Below are 20,746 nucleotides of genomic sequence, written 5' to 3' on the forward strand. Positions count from 1 at the left end.
GGGAAATCCATGGCACATCCCCTACCCTAGACCCTCAGTTCTCTCCCCCTCTTCTCATTGTACCAGTTCCTGGCACCAGGGGAGGCAACTGCCCTCCATTTCATGTACTACTGTGCACACAGACCTCTTTAGAGCTCTGATAGGTCTTGCACAGCTTGCTACCAAGAAACAGTTACTACTGTTAGTTGAATTTAGCCCTAGTATCTTGTAATTTGTGTTTTAAATGCAAACTGGTACATATATTCAAATATTCTAGCAATATGATACCAAACTTCTATTATCAAGTTCAGGACTGGCTCCTTGCAATTTCTGCTGAGTCAAAGGTGTCAGTGATCTCACAGTACTAAGTTGTCATTGTGAGCTAACCACAGGTAGCAGAAAATCATGATACTTCAAAAACGTGGTTATGTAACCCTGTAATGAATTTCTCATTCCAGCAGACAGAGCCTACTGTTTGCATTTTCTATCATACTTAATACTGTCTCTCTACAGTATCAGAGTCTGATCCCACAGTTTTAACAGACAGACCAGTTTTGTGTATCAAAGTATATTTGGTCTCAGAAAGGACTAATATGATTGGATTGATTAATTATTTATCTATCCAGAAAACTGGCTTCTAAAAATCTATAATGTAAAAACATGTAGTTGTTTTTTGTTCTTTTCTCTGATTTGCAAATCAAACTCTTATTTTCTGAGCAGGTGGTTTTGAACAGGTGGAGGTGTTTTGCATTAATGAATCAGGTCCCTAGTTAAGCAGTCAAGTTATTTCTAACTTTCAGAATCAAATATTCATTCCCAACAGTGGTGCAGACTTAGATATATTTTACTTTCTTGTATGTATTCACTAATTATGGATCCCATGGCACGTATAAGCAACTATTCTTTGCCTGAATTAGCTCATTTTCTACATATTATTCATGACTTCTAAAGCCCTCTAAGCATTCTTAGTGTATTTCATTTGTTTTTGACAGCTCTGATGCTAGAGTCAACAGACAATAGCATAGAAAGAAATATTTGAAAGGATTATTTTAACTGTGGATTGTTTTATCTTCATGGGTGCTATATAGAATTTGGTTAGAATCTCAAATTAATACTCTTAGCAAGAACAGAAGCTCATTTCTGCAATAATGGTCCCCTAGAACTGTATTTTTATAAGGAAGATATTTAAAACTAAGTCTTAAAGTCAGAAAATTTAAAATCAGAATTTTGATTGCTTTCTTTCTTTACAATAAAATAAATAAATATATAAAAAAAGAAGAGAGGAAGAACATACATTCTAGCTTGTCTTCAGGTCTTCCTCTTTCTAGCAGTGACAGATAACAAACAATATCTTTCAGCTGGATCACATCTGGTAAATTTAAGTTGGCAGGAGTAGGAGGCCGGGATGTCGAGGTACCTTTGTTAAGTCTCAGACCTGGAAATTAAATACAGACTGTTACTTTTCATATATGATGTAAACAGAGTATAAAGCAGAACTTGTATGTAGATGTACATGCAACCTTATCTTATTTGAAACTCAGATTATTTCTTAATTTAAATCAAAATGTGAAGTTTAAACGATTCACATTCATAGTTTATCCAGCAAAGGCAGAACTAAAATGATAGTGAGGTTTATTTTTTAAAATACTACACAAAGCCAACTATTATAAAAATAAATCAACTACGGGAATGGCATCACTGTTTTTACATTTGTGTTGATCTGAGATCACTTGACTACAAAATAATTTTGGTAAATATTTTTATTCTACTGTATTATATGTTAATTTAAGTATTAAAACAATACCTGCCCAATTCTGCATCCCATTCCTTACATTTGTAGAAGTTTCATTTAACTTACAGATTGTTACCAGATAAAGATATTTTAGTGATAAATGTGTAATCTTCCCCCCAAAAAGAGTTAGTTGTGTGCCAGAGCAACTTAAATTTACAATGTCGAAGACTTGATCACAGAATATTATGAAAACAAACACAGAATTTAAATAATAGTCATAATAATCATTCAAATGTGATCAAGAACAGTTCCAGTTTACCAACTGGAATACAAGTTTCAACATTGTCAATACTTTTGTTTAAAGAGAGCATTAACATGATTGGTCCTGAGGATATTGCTAGAATCTGCAGAACTAATAATAAATACAGAAAAATAGAGGAAAAGCAGGACTACATAAAGAAAGTTTTCATTAAAGAAAGTTTTTTTCATTGCAAATAATGAAATTTTCTTTACAAGTCTGTCACAGTTCCCATAGACCTCAGTGATGCTAAAGACAAATCTTTACAAAGGGATCAACTGTTTCTTAAATATTTTTCGTCATTAATTCAGAACAGTGTTATGTACATAACCTGTACATGGCCTGCATACATAATTTCTCTCAAGCATTTGTCTTGGACAAGTGAATTACTGTATATGATGGAAATTGAATTAATTTTCTTTTTTATTTTCTATTTTCATCTGGAAAGTATTTACAATCTAGACATTTTGAAAGGTCTACTGAGGTATGTATGCTAAGATATTTTTCATTATATAAGTGCAAACTGGCATGCAGAAAAAATATCTTCAAGTTCATGTCCATGGCAGCAGGAAGACAATAAAGACTCAAAGTAAATATTTAAATAACTAAAGAGATTTAATATGGCAATGTTCTACTAGAGGAGCTTGTATGTCAGTAAGTGCACCTAAAATTAAGACAGTATAAAACATTAATCAATTACGATGCTAGCTTTAATCAAACAGTTTACACAGATAGTTCATGTTCTATTCTTATTTGAATCCTATGCACAGAATAAAAGTTATTATAAAGCTGGGACCCACTCATCTTGAGAAAAAAATAAAAGTCTTGCATTTCAATGAAATCTAAATGAAAATGGCATACAAATTTTAAAGCAACTTTTAGCTTATCATCAGCTGCAAGGTACATGTCAAAGTATTAGTTAATAATCAAGAGGTGGGAGAGAGGGGTGGAAGCAATACTGATTTACAGTTCTGCTGCCTACCTGGCATCTGTTTCCATCGTTCTTCAGATACCTTAACTGAAAATACAATTTATAAACAGACATGAGTAGACTGAGAGACACTAAGAATGTTCACATACCAGATAGATTTATGAACTCTGCTTCTCTAGCTCTTGTATACCTTTCAATTTTCCAGGAAAATATCAAATGTTTCTGACATTTTTTTTTCCCAGTATAGTCATTTTTTTCACTGCTGGTAACATTTTAAGTTTGCTAGATACTCTAAAATTAAGGTTTCTATATTTTTTTTTTATTTGCACATGATAATGTACAGATGTTTACTTTTTTTTTTTTTCCTTTTAAATGCTACATATTATAAAGATCTAGTTTAAAACTCAGGCAACTGAACTGCAATATGAACAGCATGTTTTCATGCACTACTACTACTACTACTAATAATAATGATAATTCTTGCTTGAGATGAACTTAACTATCTCTCCAAACATGCTTTGCATATAGCAATTTATCAAATAGTCCTTCAGGTATTGCACTAAATGCATATGTAAGACTAAAGACTAAACTGAAGATGAAAATGAAGTACAAAATAAGTGAAGGAGAAAAAGGTTAGGAGTTACTACAGTAAGAAACCTAGCATACAGTTTTAACAATAACAATAGAATTCACTTTTTTTTTTTTTTTTTTTTAAGCTACACATTAGAATCAAAATTTGTCAGAGAGAATTATAACAAAAGCAAAGAAAGCTGAGCATGGCATCTACCAGGCAGAATTTAGCAATAAATCTGACAATGACCTACAAACAGCTGTTATCATTTCTATATATAAAGTGTGAAAGCTTCAAAAACACAACACCAAAAAGACAACTTTTTGCAAGTGCTCAGGACAACATGTGTAAAAACACAGCATAATAAATATGCACCAGTAAATGTCAGCTGCAATTGGAGTTAGCAGGAAAAGTGTTAAATTGGCAGCTGGTACAGTATGTTTATAGCTGATGATTCTCATTGATGAAACCAATGAATATTTCAATGAAAGATTAAAAATAATGACAATGGAAATTGTGTGCCTGATACATTATAGGCAGCAGAATCTGTGTAGCAGAAAAAATACAATACTGATAATGTCTGACATATGAGATAGCTCCTGCAGTACAATAACAATGCATTTAGACATGTCCTTAGAGATTCTGTGACAAAGTATCTTAATGGTTAAAGAACTGAATTGTTGGTGTGACTTGCTCAAACCTATGTTATTATTTGAGCTGTAATGAGCAACAGAAGGTTTTGAATCCTCCAAACAACTGATTACACAATAGCCTACCAAGCCTACTGCTCTACATGTGGAACTAGTCCAAAATAACAAAATAACAAAAGCATGGGAAGTTGGAAATACACAGGCTTCACAGCAGGTATTTTTGTATGGAAATGTGTCCACAGCAGTTCTGACTAGAAAGCATAAAGATATATGATGTATTCAATTCAAATGAAAAGAAGAACCATTCCCCCGATGTGGTAAGCAAGTTTAGCTAGAAGAAAAAAAAAAAAAATTAAAAAAAAAAATCATGCACACAATATAATACAATAAAGTGATAAGGCCAGATTCAATTGGCAATACCTGAAAGCCTATAATTAATACTGCACACTGAAGCAACTATGGAAATCTAGAGCTTGGTATCTGCAGCACATAACATTTTAGCTAGTAGTACTTGTACCAAATTCACAACTTCTAGATGAACTGAAATTTGAAGACACCTAATCTTCATATGAAGAATTCAGGCAACTAAGAACCCATGAAACCATTTGGTAAAGTGTTTTAAATGCTTGATTAGCCCAGCTGCTCAGAAGATGAAATTTAGTTTTAAGTTAGCCTAACTTCTACTTTTAGTTAGGGTTTTGATAGAGTTCCCAAATTCGTAGAGTGCCAAACCTAAGATTTCAAGACAGAATGGTGATCTTAAATTTCTTCACTACATTTTTGTTAAAAGTTTTAAAAAATTTTAGAAGTTGGTAGGTTTTAAACACTATTTTGCCTGAAAATATTTTATCATGTTGTCCTCTGCTGTTTAATAACAATGTTATTTAGTGTGAAAATTTCAGTCTTACATTGCATAGAACAAATACTGCTAACAGTTACAGGACATTTAAAATACTATTAGCTGGTAAGTATTTAAGATTACTAAGAGCAGCAAAAAGCAGACAGTTAAGCAGCAGTAACTGGGTACAGCACCAGCAGAAGCATCCTGCATGAGGCTGTGAATGTTTCTAAGTGTTTATACAGCAAAGTAGTCAGCAATACTATGTAACCATAGCAATCTGATTAGCATTAATGTGACAAAGACTGTCCACTTGGTGTCTCAGCTGCATCATCAATGTGAATTAAAAAGATAAAACCATTTAATATCTGTTTTTCTTCACGATATTCCTTATTCATGACTTAGTTTCTGCAATTTCATAAATATCAGAACAAAGAAGTACAAATAGTTTAGAATTCTACATATTTATGACTATTAGAAGGTGAAGAGCAGCAGCACAGAACTTGCAATTCTTACATTTGATTACTTACCTCCAGAAAGTAGCTGGGGTTTGTTTTTTATTAAGGGGCTGCAGTGAGAGATTTTGTTGCTAAATGATGTAAAAAGATGCTCAATGAAATCATCAGGTAGCTCTGCCTCCAGAAAAGTCTTCATGAACAGTTTGAATCCCTCTAAATCAATTGTCTAGAGGAGGAAAAAAGTAATTGAATTGATAATTTTTCAACAGCTTTCATATTAACACATCAGATAATACTGTTAGTAAAAACTTTAGACTATCCTTGAAAATACTGATTCCTGAAGATATAGCCTGGCATACTTACTCATGAGAGTGACTGATTTTTGAATTATTACTTTGAAAACTCACAATATTGTTTCAATAGCCCAGAGTATGGTGTAAAATAATCCAGAATAAACTCAGAACACTTCTATAAGGACCGCAAAACTAAGTTCTGTGCTGACTTGTTTCTTAATCACAATATGGCTTAAAAGCACACACAAAACTGCAAACAAAGGCACCTAGGGAGCTATGGAGATGTATCTGCTAAGACTTCTCTTTTATCGTAATTAAGCAGACAATAAGCAGGGGATTTCTAAATGCCAAATTCAGGCAATTGAAGGCTACCTGTTTTTTCTCGGTGGCAACAACTCTTTCTGCTATTTGTCAAAGATGAACTGATAATCTAAATAGGTTCTAACATTCAAATGAGTGCTTAGACTGTACAACTTGGGGGGGAGGGAGGCAGAGTTGTCAGTTTGAAGCATTTGTAATTTAGTTTAATTTATTTTTTTGGCATCAAGGTAGGACCTGATTAATGAACCTTCATTTATGATTTCTCTCTGGAAAGACAGTGTTTCCTGTTTTAAATATTAAAATGAATTTTAGATTCATTATGATCCCATTTTACCCTGCTAATATAGAACCACTAAAAATGAAGATGTGAAATGTCAAGAGATCTTAAGCCAATTTCACTTTTATCTCTGAAATAACTGACACAACTGCACACTTATCAATGATACTATTCAGTTACATACCTGATTTTAATAGAACAGCTTATCACTTGTTGATCTGTAAACTATATAGCATTGCTGCCTTTCTAGCTCGAGCAGGACAGTAATTTTTCTAATAGTTAACAGAGAAAGCCACATTACACCACAACATCAACTTGGAGAAAACTTCCCATGTTTGGGGAAGACTCATTCATCCATGAGAAAAATAATTCAACTCCTTTAGTGCAGCCCAGTGAATGCAGCATTAGGAGGGAAAAGACTACGAAGGCTTGAAGCCACACAAGGGAAAAGAAAAGGGAAACTAAATCCTCAGTGCTGTCAGTGCCTTCAGAACCTGAGTCATAGTATAAATTATATTTAAGTCATTGTAAAAATTATTTCAATGCTTTGGAGCAATGATTTTTCTCTCTCTCTCCCCCCATTCCCCTCCCCATTTTTTATGAGATGCAGAAATTTTATGTCCACATCAAATAAGGCATTTCTCATTAAGGCCAATACCTAACTGCTAATGGCTAATATTTTAAACATATATCACTCCCCTTATAGGGACTAACACAGATTGAAAATTTTGACTGATCTTGTGCAAGTTGTTATTATTAGGAATGCAAACTTAGTGAGCATCTATGCTGAGCTAAAACAGAACACCTGTGACAAAGAAAGTGAGTGACACCAATAGAACTCCTACAGATTGAACACAAAAATAGCAGGGACTGAAAAAATTACCTCCACAAGGCTTACGCTGGGTATAAAATGCAAATAATCAACTTGGATACAGAGTAACTACCTTTCTCTCATCATCATAGAGTTTCAGTCATTGTCTTCTTATTTGGCAAACCATACATTCTTTCAGTCATGCTATAAACTTTCTTTTTTATTCTCAATAATAAAAAACAAAACAATATTCTCCTCAGTGTATGTAATCAATAAAATCACAATGTACTGGCATCCAAGTAAACTGGTCATGAGTTCATAGCATATAAATGTATTTTTAACTCTATAAGTATAACAAATACATTAATCAACTGACTTTAACAACCTGAGATTTTTTTTTTTTTTTTTTAAGTTTCTCATCAATGATGTGTTTGTTAGCTATTTCATTACATTTCATATACAGGGGAGTAATCAAGTGAAAAGAGAAACAGAAAAACAAATTACAATCCAATTTAAGTTAAGGTTTATGTATGGATATATAAAATATCCAAGTTACATAAGGCTTTTTAATTATTATTTTCCTTGTGTATATGTCTGCTAAAAATACTCCTTTATAGCCATCTTAGATTTTTGAACTGCTGCCTCAGTGTACTGGGTCTGGCTGGGATGTTAACTTTCCCTGTAGCAGCCCATACAGTGCTGTGCTCTGCACTTTTAGCTAGAACAGCAGTGGTATCACACCAGTGTTGTGTCTGCTGCTGAGCAGTACTGGCACAGCATCAGGACTCTCTCTAACCCTCCTAAGGAGTGGGCAAAAAAGTGAGAAAAGAAACATCAGCAGGGCAGCTGACCTAAACCAACCAAAGGGATATTCCATACCATATGATGTCACACTCAGCAATAAAAGATGGAAAAAGGAAGAAGAGGGGAGGGGTGTGCTCTCATTGTGAAAATGTAGGTCCTCCTCCCGAACACCGGCTACGTGCGTTGAAGCTCTGTTTAAAGGACGTGGTCAAGCATCACTCATTTGTGGGAAGTAGAGAGTAATTCTTTCCTCTGAACTTCCACATAGCCTTTATTTGTTTTGTCCCTTTCCCCCTTTCCTTTTTTTTTTTTTCCCCTTTAGTTAAATTGTTTAGTTAATAATAATCTTTCAATAATATTTTTTTTTCCTTTAATTAAATTATCCTTATCTCAATCCACGAATTGTTCCTTACATTACTTCTTCCTCTCCTCATCTAAGGAGGGGGAGTGAGAAAGTGGTTGTGGTGTTTAGCTGCCTAGCACAGTAAGACCACCACGCTCAGTAATACTGGTTCACCGAGCTGATTGCAATAACTAAATCTATAATGCTATATTTTCCTATTTATATGCTCAGAACTGTGTTTGGTTAGAGATTTGGGTTAAAAAATAAGGTTAAAATTATGTGTTTTTTTCTTCCTGAAGACTTTCTCAAAGATGTTCAAAGTTCTCATTATTTTCTAAAGATGGTCAGATCATCTTTTATCTCAGCACCCCCAAATCAAATATTCCTAACATAATTTCTGGCCAGAAAGACAACAGATATCATGACTTGGTTGCCATGCCCACTTAATATATTTGACACCCTGACTGCCACTGATTACAGTGGCTAGCAAAGGAGGAAATAATGTGTTTGTTCTGTAACACTCTTTTACACTTAGATTTCTTCAGCTGAAAGTGCTTTATCCTTTGCTCTCATATGCTCTGTGATCTGTGAACCCCTAATGAAGTAGCAACATGCATACAACAAATCAGATAACCCAAAAGTTTTCAAATGAAGATGAAAGTTGTCTGGAAACTAGTAAATGACTTGGATACACGTGAGAAATGCTTTTAATTGTCCAAAATGGAGATAGAAATACACATGCCGTAACAAATAAATCCTCTGCAACAGTCCTTTTATGAACAGATCCCTGTGATTAGGTTCTTGTCTATATAAAAAACACAAAATCCTTGATTTTAATACTCCATAGCTGAGTAATATTTTCAAGAGGATCTAATATGCTTAGTGCAGATTATCGTAATAGGAACTGAGCTCTAATGGACTGTAGTGATTTTTGAAGGTTTGCTTTTCTATCTACAGTAAAGAGCAGAATGGCACTAGACTGTAACAGATCTAGCAGTAGTTTTGATTATACATCTAGTTCACAAATGAGAAAGAGGAGAGTTTCCAAAAAAGGCACACTTCAAATTATTTTCATTGCTTTCTCTATTATCTCTCTCCATTGTAATAAACATAACACTTTATACAGCAGCAGAAAAAAATAAATAATTCCTTAAAAGAAATCCCACGAGGACCACAGTAGAAGACTCATGTTACAGGTGTTAGAGCTCTATGGTACTATTTTTAGTATTGAGTATGGGTCATTTAGAATAGAACACTTAACGATGGGAAATGTTTGCTGAATCTCAGCCCAATTTTCACAGAAAAGAGGAATAACACAAAATACTATGAACATCTTTCTGTTCTGCAATCATAGGCAGTTTTCTTTTTTCCTCTTAGAATTTTAATGGTTCAAAACATGAAGATGCTTCAGTAATGAAATAGCCTCTCTCTACTTACTAGCATAACCTCTATCCACCCTCCCCCACTAACAATGCTTTTCAAAGGAACCACACAACGCTTTGGGAACCAAACAGTAAAAAATAAAAATAAATAAATAAATAAATAAAAAGTCAAGATGACATTAATTTTCCACACTGACATGCATCACACTCACTCAGCTATGCAAACATCTTCTTTTTAAATCTCAATGTCATACCAGAATTTCTCAGATGAAAAGTTCAATATATTTTAGGATGACTTGAAAATAATTTGTTGCAGTTAATGAATTCATAAGCATTAAATAAGCAGTTCCTACCAATACTATCAGAACAATATATAAGCTATAATCGTGGATGTTGTTTTCTTAAGTATGCATGCTAATTGCTTAATTCTCAACAGTTGCTTGGCTTTCAGAAGCTCCAGCTGAATTTAAATGAACCTGTGAAAGAAGGATTTTGCATTTTGAAAAGCATTTTCCATGATGTTTCCTAAATGAGAGGATAAGAGTGTTCTAGGATATACCAAATTGACTATGATTAACTTGACACATGAATTAATGAATACCATTTCATAGGAGACTATGAGGGGTTTGGGAGATTATGGTCACAATTTTAGGGATATCAAGAAAATTTTCAGTGTAACAGGGTTTAATATAAGGTTAATATAAGGACATGGTCAAAGCAGCCAATAATTAGAGGAACATGAAAGAACTTCCTAATCATTTTGGTCTACATCTTCTGAGAAAGAAAAAACAAAAACAAAAACAAACAAACAACAAAAAAAAAAAAAACACCCACAAACTGTGCTGTTTTAGTTTTGACGCAAATAATAAATGGGTGCCAACTACATTGTCAATAGGTCACAGAAAAGTAGGTGTTTTTATATTGTTTATATGTAACTGGAATCCTATTCTATATCTTAAATAACTCATTTGAGAAATATACTGGAGCTCTATTTCTTATATCTCAAAATTATAAAAAAAAAAAAGTCACAAAATAAAGCTTTATAGATGTTTATAATCTTCTAGAACACTATAATGTCTTACAATGCTTGTATAATGAAACTTCATTTAGTTCTGAAACTTTTTGATATAAGTCCAGAAAATTATACATTCAAAAGCACTATCAAGGTTCAACTCACTTAAACACTATTTTCCACATAAAAATATCACTATATAATATTGTAATGATATTAGAAATACTCAATTATTAAAATATCAATACTTATTAAACATTGACTTTAATATTAGTGATATTAAAATAATATTACTATACTTAGAAGTAACTTTTATGTTCATAATTTCCCAGTTATACATTTTATCCAGTGTTTCCAGTTGCCAAAAATTCAAAAACAAAGCATGTATCTAACCTAAAGAGAAGAAAAGGAGAAAGGATGGAAGGCAGAAGTAAAACTGTACACTTTACACTTACATTTGTAAATCTTTATAGCAAATAAATGTGTCAAAGATTAATCACTTTTAGCTTTTCTGGAAGCAAACATTAAACTGGACTCACTATGACTCAGTGTAGAGGAAAGCTAAAAATAAGCATCTTGTTTATGTGACAAATTGTCAGATATAACCATAACATTTAATTAACTATCCACAAAATTTCAAAATTGATTTCAGCTTCAAATTGACAACAAGAATTTGATCCATAGGTATTGTTTTTCTGTAAGCTTTCCCCACAAATGTATTTGTGCTATACATTGAAAAAAGAAGAAATAAAGCAAAGTTTATAATGAGTTCTAAATGATTGACTGACTGCTGAAAGAAATTACCTGGATTTGTCTCACTGCATGTGACTATGTATCATGACAAATTTACAGAGAAAGGCATCCAAAGGTGCCTTTCACACCTTTATTAACTGTGCCCATTCATTAACATCCTGTGATGAGGTATGACTTCACAGCACTGTGCATACCCATTCATTTTTGTAACTATAAAACCAAGCAGATAATTATAGTCTAATAAGAACAAGATGGGTCAGTTCAGAAAAGGAACTAAAATGCTTAAAGTTGGATTTTGGTATTATATTGATGTCCTTAGTCATATTAAGATCTGGAAGGCCTAGCTCAAGTGCTAATAGTGCTCTACTTTATATATATATATATATTGCTAATAAAGCACTAATACTTGATAAACTCTTTAGGTTTTTACCTATAACTTCCACAAACCTGTTTCTGAATGTGAACAAAAATGTTTCAATCTTCACTGGATTGAAAAAACTCACCCTTTACCTTACGTTTAAGACAAATAAATTAATCTGTGTTGTTGGGTCTTGCTATACATGTTCACAAAAAATGTCTAAGAAAAGGGATGGTGCACCAAGTGTGGTGAAGATCACTATTCCATTTTGAAAGGACAGGGAAAGTGACAATATTCCCACCTTTGAGAGAAAAAAATTCTGGTAGATACTCCCAAAGAGTGGGATACCATGGCTGAATTCCCTTCTTTGCCTGGGGAAGTTCAAACTCCTATCTCTTTCACTAGAGAGTACCAAACCTTAATAAAAGATCTGAGAATTCATGGAGAAAAATAAACAAACAAACAAACAAAACAGGTATGTCTATTCCAACAAATTGTTAAATATTTACTTGTACATTTGTTACAGAACAAATTACTAAAAGAGTTCTTTGAATGAGGAGGTAATCCGAACATGTTTAAGAAATCAGGCTGGTCAGAGAGATGTATGAAAAAAGACACCAAAATCTTTCAGATATTCCAGACACATAGAAGAATGTAAGGTAATTGGGTAGATTTTATACAGAATGGCTTTTCTTTTTCTAGAAAATGACTTTTTTTTTTTTTTTAATTGCTATACAAGAGTCGGGTGATAACTTTACTCAGAGTGGAAGTATTCCATTTTGGATCTAAGTGTACAAATAAAAGAAACAGAACTATTTTGTGTATTATTATATATATAATAAAATATTCATCATATAAACATGCATATTGTGTTATTTATGAAACAAGCAGTGAGCAATATTTGCAGATTGCTCAGAAAGGTCATTCTGCACCTTTGGGATAGGGCTTCTCAGATGCAGCATATGTTTTACAACTAAATTTTTGTCAAATCTGTGTTAGTCCAAAACACTTATTATTTTTGTTTTGTTTTTCTTTGTCTTGCTCATGTTAATGTATGAATAGATTACATACAAAAAAATTCTATCAGAGCAAATAACTATTATTTTCACAGAATCACAGAACTGTAGGGGTTGGAAGGGACCTCGAAAGACCATTGGGTCCAACCCCCCTGCCAAAGCAGGTTCCTCAGAGCAGGCTGCCCAGGTAGGCGTCCAGACAGGCCTTGAATATCTCCAGAGAAGGAGACTCCACAACGTCCCTAGGCAGCCTGTTCCAATGCTCCATCACCCTCACCGTGAAGAAGTTATTTCGCATGTCAGAGCGGAACTTCCTGTGCTCTAACTTCACAGAATCACAGAATTTCTAGGTTGGAAGAGACCTCAAGATCATCGAGTTCAACCTCTGACCTAACGCTAGCAGTCCCCACTAAACCATATCCCTAACTTGCAGCCATTGCCCCTTGTCCTATCCCCACAAACCACTGAGAAGAGGTTGGCTACATCCTTCTGTCTCCCACCCCTCAGATATTTATATATTGAGGAGATCCCCTCTCAGTCTTCTCTTCTCCAGGCTGAACAGACCCAGGTCTCTCAGCCTTTCTTCATAGGGAAGATGCTCCAGGCCCTGTATCATCTTTGTGGCCCTCCACTGGAGTCTTTCCAGGAGATCCCTGTCTCTTTTGTACTGGGGAGCCCAGAACAGGACACAGTACTCCAGGTGAGGCCTGACCAGGGCAGAGTAGAGGGGGAGGATCACCTCCCTTGACCTGCTGGCCTTTTAATCCTTTTAATGCATGCCAGCATCCCATTAGCCCTATTAAATGAAGAGGGCTAATGGGATCTTATGCTTAAGAATAACAGTTTTTATAGAGCTGATATAAAATAGACTAATGTGTCCAGACAACGTGAAAATATTGCTGTTACGATATCTAACTAAGCAAATATGGATAGATTTGCCCAGATCTTTGGTTTTAACAGAGTGTTTTGTTTTTTTTTTTTGAGAACCCAAACTCGATCAATGTGTTGGGGTGGAAATTTTTCTGAAGTTTATGGCATCTTTCATTTTACAAGTAAGCTACAAACACAAACAATTAAGATTTGCTCTGCCAACTCCCATTGCTTTGAAGAAAATTCCTCTCCTCAAATAGCCCTTTAAGAACCAGGATAAAACAGAAACAAAAATTTTCCTCATAACAATGTTCTTGGAATAAGACAATATAAGACAGTTACTTAAGGAAAACAGTTACAACATTCTATAGATACTGGAAAATATAATACAAAATTAAAACAACACTAGCTATATGCATGTACAAAGCAGCAGCTACAAAAGGTAATACCATACAATGACTATTTTGTCTAATCTGGAGAGAGTGATGATCCCATTTGTGGACTAACTACAGTATGTGGGGAGGTTACCTCTAAGCCAGGCAGGCACAAGGGGAGTGGCGTGGAAACAGTGGTGACTACCAATCCTTCTACCAATTTGTTAACACCTCTGTTCCCACCATCATTTTTTCTGCTCCTTATTTCCTTCATTCTCACAGCAGCCAAGGAGGCACAACTGGGTAAGTGAGTGTGGGGCTGGGGTAATGCTGGAAACGAGCTACAAACTCTGTGTTTGGACTCAAGAGATGTCAACCGCATTTAAAGGCAACCTAGTTATATGGAATCATCTGAATTCAGTGGAAAAACTGAGGTAAGATCCAAAGGAAAGCGCTTCCACAGAATCTCAGAATCTTACTGAGGAAATGTGCCTCTGGGAAATATTCTATTTCCCTCTTACCCAGCTGCTAAAAGCTACTGGAAAACTCCCTAATGGCTTTGACCAAATGTTCTGAGCTGTTCTCCTATCTTTCCACCACAATATTTTTAAAAAGCCTACTCCGGAGAAAATTCTTTACCCTGGCCTTTTACTTTCCTTCCCCACCTCTGGATTGTGATCATTAATGTGTCCTGTTTCAACATACCACAGGAAATCCTATGACAGAATAGAAAAAACATATTAAAAAAAAAAAAAAAAAGACAATCATTTAACTAGAAAAAAATGTTACTAAGGAATCTTGACTGTAGAGTCGAAAGTTACTCAGAGATTAAAGCCTTGGCAACTAGTAAGAAAAATAAATTACAGTTTTCAGGAAAAACAGGATTTCCTTTCCTATAAATCCTTTCAAGAGGATTTATAGTATGAGACTTATCAATATGACTAAATAATGATAGTTCTGTAAAGAAACAAATACAAAAATATTACAATTAATTTTGGATTTTTATAGGTATTAAAAATCCCTCTTTATTTTCAGTTAAAATGTGCAATTTTATTTTTCTGTTACTGCACAGAATACTTCAAAACTGACCATAAAAACTGACCATTATTTTCTATAGTGCTATCATAATTATAAAAAAATTTATTTGCAGATACACCATGTTTTTCACAGATATGTGAAGTTTTTTACCTCATTAATACCTTTAAAGCATGCATATATAATACTTCACTTTCTACTCTACATCCATGGCATAAAGCAGAGCTCTTACTTCCCACTCTTCGGTTTCAGTTTCCCAGTATACATGGGACTCCAAGAAAAAAGATATTGAGGACAGTCTAAGCTTAACAGGCTTAGGCAGGAAATGCCTGCTGTGAGTATTTGGCTTCATCCTTTCTCCTGTTGAAGTAAAAGTGTGCAATTCTGTGATTTGTTCTTCTGTATTTCCAATGGTACATAGAAATGTAAGATAAAGAAAGATGCATGTGTTCATTTTGTGAAGGTTTATGCATTTACATGTATGTTCTGTGCCAATATACACAAAACTCTCCATGCTATAGATATCATATCTCACTATATCCTGACACTCAGAATACATAAAAAATGGTTTCTCAGTGAAAAATAGGATATACACAAGTAAAGCAGATTTTGCATTCTTTATAAAGAATACTATTCAGATATTTTAAATATGGTATGAAATTGTTGAACTCCTACTATATTAAACATTTGAAGAGAACAAATTTAATCAGAGAAAAATGACTGCTTTTGACTCAAGATGTACCCTGAAGAAAAACTGCAAAAGGAGGCATCTAACTGCCTCCTGTATTTTCATAGCTGGTGTACAAGTAGCAGCCAGCTTTACTGGCTGACAAACAGAAGGAAGGAAGAGAAGATGTATCACTCCACTTGTTTTATAAATCCTTATAAGATGCAAAGAAGAAATTTACTAATACTCATTTGACAAAAGAGTTGTCACTGTGGATGGGCCAGGGGGTGGGGGCTAGAACAGCAACTTCTTTTATTCCTCCTTACCACACAGGCCACGTAAATGGGAACAAGGCATGTTCTAGTGTTTGGAAATATTTTCAGAGAATTTCTGGGTAGAGATATCACATTCTCTTTTGCCTTTTTGTTCTTATAAAATTGTAAAAGATAATTCAACATAGGCCACTATTTTCATCATCCTGAAAATAAAATGAAAAAAAAAAATGTGAAAGGAAAACAAGCTACAGGTATGTAAGAAACTCGGGTGGCTATTGTTTGCCATTAATGGAGTATATTTGGTGAAGTTTTTGGCTGCAGTAAGAGCTCTGCATAACCTGAATGTGGTATGTAGTGGTGACTGAGCACCATTGAGCGGCATAGTGTTGGGGTCTGGGTGGCATGGACAGGAGGAAAATGAATGTGCTGACTGGGGGCAGCACTGGATGAGAGGCATACCCAGCAGATAAGACATCCTGCCCCGCAACAAAGAGCCACCAATGAAGAAACATAACATATATGTTAAGAACTGATTGGACTGTAGCTGATGAAACAAAGATTGACCCAGGGAAAGTCTCGAGCAAGGTCCGTCCTTGGAGGCACCCAGGTTGAGCTGATATAGGGGTACCATTAAATTTTTGCTGCTGTAAATAAGAGTCGACTCTGTGAGTGAATTCCAGATGCCTGGGGAGACCCATACTGCTAGTGGAGATAATGGAATCCCCTAACAAAATAAATCATTCTTTCCAGCAGACTCCCGTGAAATATGGCTTTTACTAATTAAAGAGAACATTTCAGAGAATATGGAAATAGAGAATTTGGAAATGTAATTTTCAACTAAGTACTTTTTAAATTATTTTGCCACATCTCCAAATAGTGCCAAAAATGTTATCAGCTTTAATCTATGGACCATAATATCTCTGGGTTATTTTTGTTTGTGCATGGGTCCTCTTAATTATTATTTCTTTTTACACAATTTATATGGACTCAGTATCTGAAAAATGAACTGTTGACAAAAGAGAAGATGTAACAGGGCCTTCAGTTTCACATAATGCTATGACAACTGCAAAGTTCCATTGGTGTTAGTGCATTAGCAACAATTATATAACAAGTTGTGAAAAGCGCTACTGGTAAATGTCCAAGAATTGAAGATTCATTGATTCTGACAATGCTTTGTAATGAAATGTGACTTTGGCCAAAATATTGTTTGGGGGCGTAGGGGAGAAGGAGGAAGCAGAGACTATCAGAGAGGGATAACAATCTAGAAAACAAATCAAAGGAGAACACATAAGATTTTGTTGTTTAAAAATGTATTGCTAATGTTCATTATAATGAGAAATTTAAATTAAATTTGGAATTCTTTATGGAACCTGCCTTTGTACATTGGGGGTAAAGTTGGTTCAAATGAAAACCCTTAACATCTACTGATTTAAGCATTTGATTTAATACATTTTTGACCTAACTGTATTATAACAATTCTGGAAACCAAATGAAATGATTTCTTAGATAAAACATCATATAAATGGTCATCTACTGGCATGAATGCTTACAGTTAAGAAAATAAATAAATCACATGCTTCCATAACCAGCTCCTACCAATATTCTATATGGTCAAATAATGTTTGGATAACATCAATACTACAGACATATATAACTGCCAAAAATCTTCCCTTTATGTCTCCTATCAAAAATAATTACTCTGCAACATTTGAGAATAACTAGCATGTCTCTTCCAATAAATAAACTCTACAAAGTATCTTAAGAGAAATTTTGAAGACTCAATTTAATATAATAACATTTTTTTCAGCATAGCCTTTTACCACACTCTCACGCTATTAAAATAAGTCGATGTTAATTATTCAGATAAATCTAGAACCAACCACTGCAGTTTCATCCTAGTCTTATATCCAACTACGAAAAAAAATATATATATATAACCACCTTAACACCAGCAGGTTTTTTTTTTTATCAAATTATTATAAATGTACTTAAGTATGTATGTTCATATGTGCTACACACAAACTAACATATTATATATATATAATTATATATAGTTACTATATATGCTAGACAAAGCCTTTTTTAAAATTTTTAATTTTAGAAAAAGTGCTAAGGCAGAAACATTTAGAATGATCCTGTAGCAGATTAGCAGCCAGGGTCCATTTAACATGTACTATCAATAAAGAATGTTCAAAGAAACATATATTAGATACTTAAAGTAAAGAGTAGATAATCTGCATACTGCCCAAGCAGAACTGGACTATTGAAAATTGAAATTATTATAGAATTTAGGAAAAATGGTGTAGAAAGTATGCTTCAGAATAAAACACCAAGTCCCTGAAAAATAGTAAGTTACAACAAAGTCCAGGTTTAACCAAAAAATTTATCTTCTGGTGAAGAAACTCCAAAAACCTACTGATAGACTAATGTGGCTGAAAATGTAAGTTTCATAAAAGGGCTAAAGTTCATAATAATATTTTTCTAAAAGCATTTTGTATCAATAGCATTCTCATTAATTTTAAAAGGAATGAATACCCTGTTAATTGTAAACTTTTATGGGTGCTATTTCAGCTACTTATATTAAAAATATATTTTTGCTACAACACTTTTAGAAAGAAAAATAATTTATGAACATGCCATGTGAACAGTCACTGTTTTACTGTATAAAAACTGACAAACTTTCATAACTGTTACAATTTATAATTTTATTTTTTTTAATTGAGATTTAGTGTAATCTGAGCCTGAATAACTTGAATTTTTCACTTCAAATAGTCACTGGTACCAATGCAAGAAAATTTAAAATGTCCTATTCTAGTTGGCAAGAGTTTTCATCCACATAGCACTGAGTAAATTTACAGCCTTTAGGAAAACAGAGATGTGTTAGCTGAACTACATTTGTGTTTATTCTCACTAAAATTTAAAAGAATAGAAATAAATAAATTACCACCATCACCTACTGAATTATATATACTCACAGACTAATACTAGCAACATTACATGTACTTCACAAGAGAACCCCAAGTCATTTCCATTAATTGACTAATTTTTGCAGTATGTTATGATTAAGAGTATTTTTCTATATTTTGTTTATCTCTGCAGTTTCATAAACAGTACCTAGATGGCCCCATGCACATGAATCCATTTTAATTGTAGTCATCATCATAAAACAAACCAACAAACAAAACAAAACAAAAAATTTGTACCTCAGAATGAAAACCATAAAAAAAAAGTCATAATCAAATAGCCTGGGTAAAGCACTTTAACCAGTCTTTCCTAATTCAGCCTGGGTAAACCTATAATAATTAACTATATTTAGAGATATAAGTCAGAAATTAGAGAGTCTGGACATTCTCTGTAATTTCTAGATAATATCTTTTATAGGAAAATAAAATAGATCAGTTGTGTGTCTGACCAGGTAACGTAAGCACACGTATTTACAAGCATCATATGTGCTTACCAACAAATAAGCATCCATTTGGTAGCTTCAGAATTTTTACTGTCATAAATGAAGCACAGAATTTCTAGGTTTTTCATTTATTTATTTATTTATTTTAAAGAAAGCTTTTTTTGTCTGTTTTTTTTTTTTTTTTTTTTTTTTTTCCCCTCTTCCTTTTCTTCAGTGTTGTCTGTTTGGCAAAGAGTCCAAATACCTCTCCACTGCTATTTCTTTGATAATATTAATATATACATACATGTATAGTGATTCACTGAGAGCACAGCCCAACAAGTAGAGACAAGTAAAATGTGTATTTAAGTTACAAGTAGTTTATTCCTAAAGCATTCTGACAAGAGCAATTCTGAAATATTTACGAACTCTTGACAATGCTAAGGCTGGCTAACTTTCTAAATAGTCATCTAAGAGATTTTAAACATAGCTACAACAACAACAACAAAGAAGTCTGAAAGAAAATAAATAAGTAAATAAAAAATAAGGGCAACCTGCAACAGTGATTGGAAACTTCAAGCACTGGAACGTTAACCTAATTTTCTTCATGTTCAGTTTAAATGATTTGAATCCAATAGCCAACAAATGAGGATATGTTTCTAGAAATCCATGTCACAAAACGAATTTGAAATCACATCCACCTTTCATTATTATCATCTCATTGTATTTGTAACAGACTAGAGAATGAGCCTTGCTTCCTGTCTCTTAGAAAGCAATTATGTTCATAGCCTGTAAAATACTTAATTGTTAAAATGATTTCAGAGTGTTTGTTATATGCAGTGGGAAAGTTAAATTGTTCTTTCTTTTGCCCATTGATGCATTGATTAGCCTATATGGTTTCTTTCCAAAAAGATACTCCATGTAAACATGGGTATGCATTAAGATCTGATAAATACTGATTAGAGCTAGAACCACTTCTACTTCCTCAAGGATATCTTCTCTATAAACATTTATTTTTTTTCCATAAATGTATAATACCATTTATAGAGTTTAGACTTCTATATTGCATTCCATAGGACTGCACCACTGGCATATTGCACAGATGATGACTTTACATTAATTGTTGTGAATGCTAGCTGTATCTACTAAATCTTTATAAATATAGTGTAACTCTTATCGGGATAAAACTACTGTGGAAAATCTTGGATACAGTATTAACAAAATGTATTTTCCTTCGTTGTTGTTGTTGTTGTTTTCTCATATTTTATTACAATTAAAAATAGAGCAAAAATACTTTGCTATTTAATCTCATC

General features: G+C 33.6%; 1 protein-coding gene across 17 annotated transcripts in view; it reads right to left on the reverse strand.

Moving 5' to 3' along the window:
- The window catches only part of DGKB (diacylglycerol kinase beta), a 394,311-nt gene that overhangs the window by 273,668 nt on the left and 99,897 nt on the right, over nucleotides 1-20,746 (reverse strand). For 13 of the 17 annotated variants that reach the window (XM_084510955.1, XM_084510954.1, XM_084510947.1 and 10 more), the window contains 3 exons: nucleotides 5,530-5,683; nucleotides 2,992-3,027; nucleotides 1,274-1,414 (listed from right to left, as the gene is read on the reverse strand). In XM_084510955.1, coding sequence (XP_084367081.1) covers nucleotides 1,274-1,414; nucleotides 2,992-3,027; nucleotides 5,530-5,683 — 331 coding nt within the window. The remainder of the gene's footprint in view (nucleotides 1-1,273; nucleotides 1,415-2,991; nucleotides 3,028-5,529; nucleotides 5,684-20,746) is intronic. The other 4 variants (XM_084510952.1, XM_084510950.1, XM_084510951.1 and 1 more) reach the window with 1 other exon arrangement.

Source organism: Aythya ferina, assembly GCF_964211825.1.
Source record: "Aythya ferina genome assembly, chromosome: 2".
NCBI lineage: Eukaryota > Metazoa > Chordata > Aves > Anseriformes > Anatidae > Aythya > Aythya ferina.